The 5,713-nt window shown below is 43.9% G+C and overlaps 1 protein-coding gene across 1 annotated transcript; it reads right to left on the reverse strand.

Annotated features, from left to right (window-relative positions):
• Nucleotides 1–2,554: 2,554 nt before the first annotated feature.
• LOC130042601 (transmembrane protein 184C-like) lies at nt 2,555–3,781 on the reverse strand. Its single transcript, XM_056134758.1, has one exon. It carries the CDS (start codon nt 3,779–3,781, stop codon nt 2,555–2,557), a length of 1,227 nt encoding a protein of 408 aa, XP_055990733.1.
• Between the last annotated feature and the right edge of the window lie 1,932 nt (nt 3,782–5,713).

Below are 5,713 nucleotides of genomic sequence, written 5' to 3' on the forward strand. Positions count from 1 at the left end.
CTCTTGGAGAGCCCGGCAAGCTACCGAGAGTATTCGATATGCCAGACACAGTAACAACAAAGTCTCCAATGGAGACGTTACTGGGCCCGCTCGAGCAAATCGACGATCAACGGGAGGGCCTTTACCTTACCTATCCTCAGTAATGATCTGTAAACTTGATAATTCTGCTAAAATATGCAAGATTACGACTTATTTTTGTAATCTAAAATATTATTAAATTCATGGCTTTTAACACAAAGCAAGTACTTGTATGTTACAGTCTTCAACTGGAAGAACTGATATGCCAGGCGGAGATGACTCAAAGGTCTAGAACACAAGTCTTGCATGCAATTAGCCCAGGTTCAATCCATTCCCAGTTCCACAACCCCCAAGTGCCTGGGAACGTGCCTGAGTCATGAGCCAGATGCAGGCCTTAGGGAATGCCAGGGATGTGTCCCAAAGTCAAATTAAATTTATACTTAAAGAAATAAATTATATGATAAAAGTTTTATTTTCTTTATGAGTATTGACCATCTTTTACTATTAGTTTCAAGTTTAACCTGGTAATATGATGCATTTCTAAATATTAATCTAGGTTACAAAATTCTGAATTCAATTGTATACAAGACCAGAGACAAAATGTATTAATTTACTGGTAAATATCCTGATGCTGTGATTTAAGGAAACATACAAAATTTTTAATGATGTCTTTGTCTTAGTATCCACAAAATACAGTGAAGCTGTTCTTTCCTCCAACTGTATAAAAAAATTATTAAAGCTAATTCTTGTGCTCGTGAATGCTTTGGCATGCAAATGAATTCCAAGGAATAAAAATTCACCTAATTTTAGTAATGGGTCAACAAGTATGTGTTTTTCTGCTCCCTATAAATTACTGTACATTGTGGTATAAATCTATAATTTATATTATTTTATTTTGAAGGATATTACATTTATAATTAGAATTTATATTTACACTTCATTTTAAAGATATTTATTCATACCTTAATCAGTTGAATGACATTTTTAGAGGTACTTTTCAGCTAGGGTATAATTTGTACAGTCTATCTGAAAAGGAAAAAATCAATTAGACTATTTATGAAGAAATGTGTATACAGAGCTTTATTCTACTTGCTATACATGTATAGTTTCTCAAGCTATTCATATAGACACAATGACCTACACAAATATTTCACAAAAAGAAAGTATAGAACTATTTTTCCATTGAAGTTTTCAATAAATGATACATACTGTTGCTCTTATAAAAATTTAGCTGTTATTGAGTGTGGATAATATTCAATCAACATCTAGAGATTCAGAAAGATACGCTAAATACTTGCTGCCTATGAAAACAAAATGTTCACACATTTATTACATGCATCAAATACCCAAATGCATTCTGTATTATCTTTAGGTCTAGAAAAAATTATAACCTTAAATTTATTTTATGCATAGACAATATAAAACTAAAATATCAGAACAAGCAGTTGGCTCGGTGCTCAAGCCCATGTCTTACATGGCTGGGGTCCATATAATGATTCAACACCACAAATAAGTAATAAATAAATTTAAAAATTTAAAAATATTTAAAATTACTATATCAATAACAGTAAAAATAGTCTTTGATAAAATGCTTTCTTAAGTGGGAGGAAGGAGGGAGGGTGGAAGGGAAGGGACAAAGGAAGGATAGAAGGAGGGAAGGAATGGAAGGAAGAAGGGGGAGGGAGAGAGGGAGGAAGGAAGGAAGGAAGGAAGGAGGGAAGGACGGAGGAAGGGAGGGAGGGGGAGGGAGAGAGGGAGGAAGGAAGGAGGGAAGGAACAAAGGAAAGATAAGAGGGAGGGGAGGGAGGGAGCAAGGGGGGAGGGAGAGAGGAAGGAAGGAAGGAAAAAAGGAAGGAAGGAAGGAAGGAAGGAAGGAAGGAAGGAAGGAAGGAGGGAAGGATGGAGGAAGGGAGGGAGGGGGAGGGAGAGAGGGAGGAAGGAAGGAGGGAAGGAACAAAGGAAGGATAAGAGAGAGGGGAGGGAGGGAAGGAGGGAGGGAAGGAGGCAAGGAGGTGAGGGAGGGAGGGAGGGAGGGATGGAGGGAGGGAGGGAGGGAGGGAGGGAGAAGGAAGGAAGGAGGAAAAGAAAGAAAGAAAACCCCCCCCCCTCAGTTCCTGTGGGCAGACACTGGGACACTCCCTCTCTGCCTGTGGGATTGTGGGAGCCTCACTGGAGGCAGGTCAAGGTGAGCCTAATGAGTCTGTGCAGAACTGGAACTTGTACCTGGACCGAACGTCCTTATGTCTGATGTCTTCTCCATAGATTGGCTGTCCAAGCGATGGTCCTCTGCATTGCTCTAGGATGGGACGGAGGAAAAAGAATAAAAGAAAAAGGAGAAAGGGAGAGGGGAGTATGGTAGGAGGAAATGAAGAAGGGAAGAAAGAGGAACACAGAGAAATAAAAAGGATTAAGTACAGCACTGGATTATGGATTATGGATTATGGATTCTGAAGTCTCTTATGGATTCTGATTCTTCCATGTGTTCTTCTGTGTCATTTTACATGACTTACGTATATGTAACTGTACTAGGCACATTCTATTCTACCAGGACTTCTTCAAGCTCTTGGTGACTACCAATGTGTGGCAGTGATGTGGAAGAAGTGACTGAAGTGACTGAAGTGTCTGGTGATGAAGACAACAGGTTGAATTGCTCATCTTCGTCCATTGGAACACTTTTACTTTTTGGATTCCCCCTTAACGTTTTGCTAATGTTCTTCGCCTGCTTAGAAATGTCACTTTTGATGTCAGAGACATCCCATATTTCTAGGAACAAAGAGCAACATGTTCCTCGTTCTTCTTCTCCCATATAAGGGGTATAAGAGAAGGTGTAGTGGTGCACTATGGCGGCAATGAACATTTCTATGCAGATGATGAAGTCCTGCAGCCCCGTGGCCACTGTCTCTTCTGTCTGCCACTCCCAGGTGGAGTTCTTGGAAATTACACCAAATTGCACCAGCAAAGCAATCAACACTGCTTGCCAGAATGTGACAAAAACGACAAGCTTCACACAAAGGAACTTTCCCATTGCCTGGATGGGCCTCAGCTCCTCTTTCAGGGCTTTACAAAATAGCAGGAGGCTATACACGGCAAAGGACTGGGACACGTTGTTGATGATGACCAAGTACACCCAGGCTCTGTGCAAGTTGAAGATTCCTTCACTGTACACCTCGAATATCTCACAGATCACGGCGGCGTAGGTGGTGATCAGTCTGATCACGATGTACTGCAGCACTCCCAGCTTGCACCGGTACAGCAACACCTCTCCCACGGGGCAGGGCGGGCAGCAGCAGAAGGGTATGGGGGGCTGCGTCTTCTCTTTGCCTTCTATCATAGCTTCCAGGTCGGGGTACTGGCTCTTCAAGTAGTTGAATAGGAAGTTCATAAAGTTGTAGAGGACATACGCTTCGTAACACTCCCGCATGGTGTCCACGTAGATGGCGATGGACGGGTACTTCAGAGCCACCCAGCTGTCTATGCTGTACACGGGCACCATGCAGAGGATCTTAATGATGGGCTTCTGGAGTTCGGGCCTCGTGTAGTGCACCAAGTGCTGCAGAATCTCCCAGAAGGTCACGGGGATGGTGAACAGCACAAAGATCCCGGGGATAAACCACACCTTGGTGTGGATACTGACTTCCAGCTTCTGCAGGTGCCACACACCCAGGGGGATGGTCACGACCACGGCCAGCAGATAGAGGATCAGCACTAAGGGCCGGATCCAACGCCTCCAGTTCTTAAGTTTAGGCACGCAAGCGTCGAACATTTCTCAAAGGTTGAAGGCAAAGAGCGCAGAAAGTCTCTGAGGCCCCTGCGCTGAGGTCCAAGGTTATATAGGTGGATGCACTTTCCATGTAACAAAGCAGCAGTGTGATGTCAGGGGTACCGCTGGGCGCCGCCCCCGCTGTACCACTGATGGCCGCCGGGGGCGCTGCGGGCAGCATCCTCGCTGCTTGCCTGCATCTGGCCCCTTACAAAGTCCTGGGACCCCTGGCGCGACCCCTTGTCCCTGAACCCCTGCACTCTGTCTGGCCTCTAAAGGAGAGCAGTGGCCTACATTGAGATGGTCCCGGCCCCTTCTCTCGGGGCCAAGCTTCCACCCTGGCTCTCCTGGTCCAATCTTGCTGATGATGTACAGGGGTGAGGCCCAAGAGGGTCCCTCACTCCCTGGGAACTCCCCGGACTGTTTGTAGGCTCTGGAGCTGCTTCTGCAGGGCTCTAAGGAAATCTGCCTGGAGCCGCAACCCCGAGTCCAGTTCATCAGAGCAGAGCGCCCTGGTTGCCTCATTCCCGGGCATATCTGCTTTCCCGGCCTCAGGTTTTTGTGGAATCATCTACTACATACAGTGTTCCTGTCTCATTAAGCACATTAAGCAATTAAATAAGTGGAGGGAGTTAATCCTTCCCCTAAAGCTGATCATCCTGGCATTCTTAATGATTGTGGTATGTCCTGAATGTGTGATCGCTGCAGAAGCCTAGTTTGGAACATAAAACCCAGCAACAATCCAATATAAATACTGACTTCAAGGGCTGGATTGATAGAACAGCAAAAGTATTCTTGCCTTGTAGATAGCTGACCTGGCTTAGATCCCCGATACACAGTATGGCTGCTCTGACCTCCACCAGGAATGATGCCTGATCATATGGATTGCAGTACACCCAGAGCACTTTCAGATGGGAAAAAAAAAAAACACTGATTTTGTTCTCCAAAGCTCATAATGAATGCTGATAAAATGTAACAAGATTGAAAAGATTTCAAAAATTTATACTCTGAAAAACCTGGCTTAAAGTAGAAATTAGGAAAAGACAGATGTTGGAAAAGCATCAATATACTTGTAAGTTAAACAGTAAACTTCCAAAGAAGCATAGGCATGTGGAATACAAAATTCAAATCAGCATTTTTAGTTGCATAAACATGTGAAACAAATTAGTGTGATTAATGCAGTCTCTCCAGGAAAAAAAAAAACTTATTAATGCACTTCTAGTGAGGTGTAGAGATATACCACAGGGGTTAAGAGACTGGCCTTGCACATGTCCAACCCAAGTTTGACCCCCAGCACCACATATGCCCCCCAGAAATGCCAGCAGCAACACACACAGACTAAGGCAGGAGTAGTCAATAAGTACCACCAGGGACTTGTGGACTCTCTGAGCCCAAAGGGCAAGTCTTCAAATACATCCCCAAAGTTTCTACCCTTAAAAGCTAGAGAAAGGGCTGGGCGTGAGCTACACAAGATGGAAGGCATGACTTGTATGGGCACGGCCTGGGCTTAATCCTTAACAACCACATGGTGCCCAGCACCATCCAGAGGCCCTGAGTACTACAGGAGTGACTCTGGAGAATTTCTGAGGAGAACCCAGCAAAAGTAAGAAAGTAGGCCATGAAGAACTACCATATCAAAAGTAGATGAAGGAAATAAGAAATAAAGACATGATTCAGCTGACACAGAAGGCAGTTCTTTGAAATATTAACACAATTGAGAAATCTCAAGACAAACTCATCGAGAACAACAGAAACTTATCTCCTACCCTGTCAGATGAGAACTAGAAACTCATCTCATACACTGTCAGACTACAGTTACAACTGAAAATCTTACCTAAGGGCTCTGGTTTAACTGTAACTCTCCAATTCCATAACAGTTAAAGAATGTTACAAACCTAAACCCAGTAACAAAATCTCCTTCAGTCCCTACCTACT

The sequence above is a fragment of the Sorex fumeus genome, unplaced genomic scaffold, assembly GCF_029834395.1.
Source record: "Sorex fumeus unplaced genomic scaffold, SorFum_2.1 ptg000106l, whole genome shotgun sequence".
NCBI lineage: Eukaryota > Metazoa > Chordata > Mammalia > Eulipotyphla > Soricidae > Sorex > Sorex fumeus.

What these genes read in the sequence shown, in the direction of transcription:
- LOC130042601 (XM_056134758.1), bottom strand. Translation starts at nt 3,781, where the DNA reads ATGTTCGACGCTTGCGTGCCTAAACTTAAGAACTGGAGGCGTTGGATC.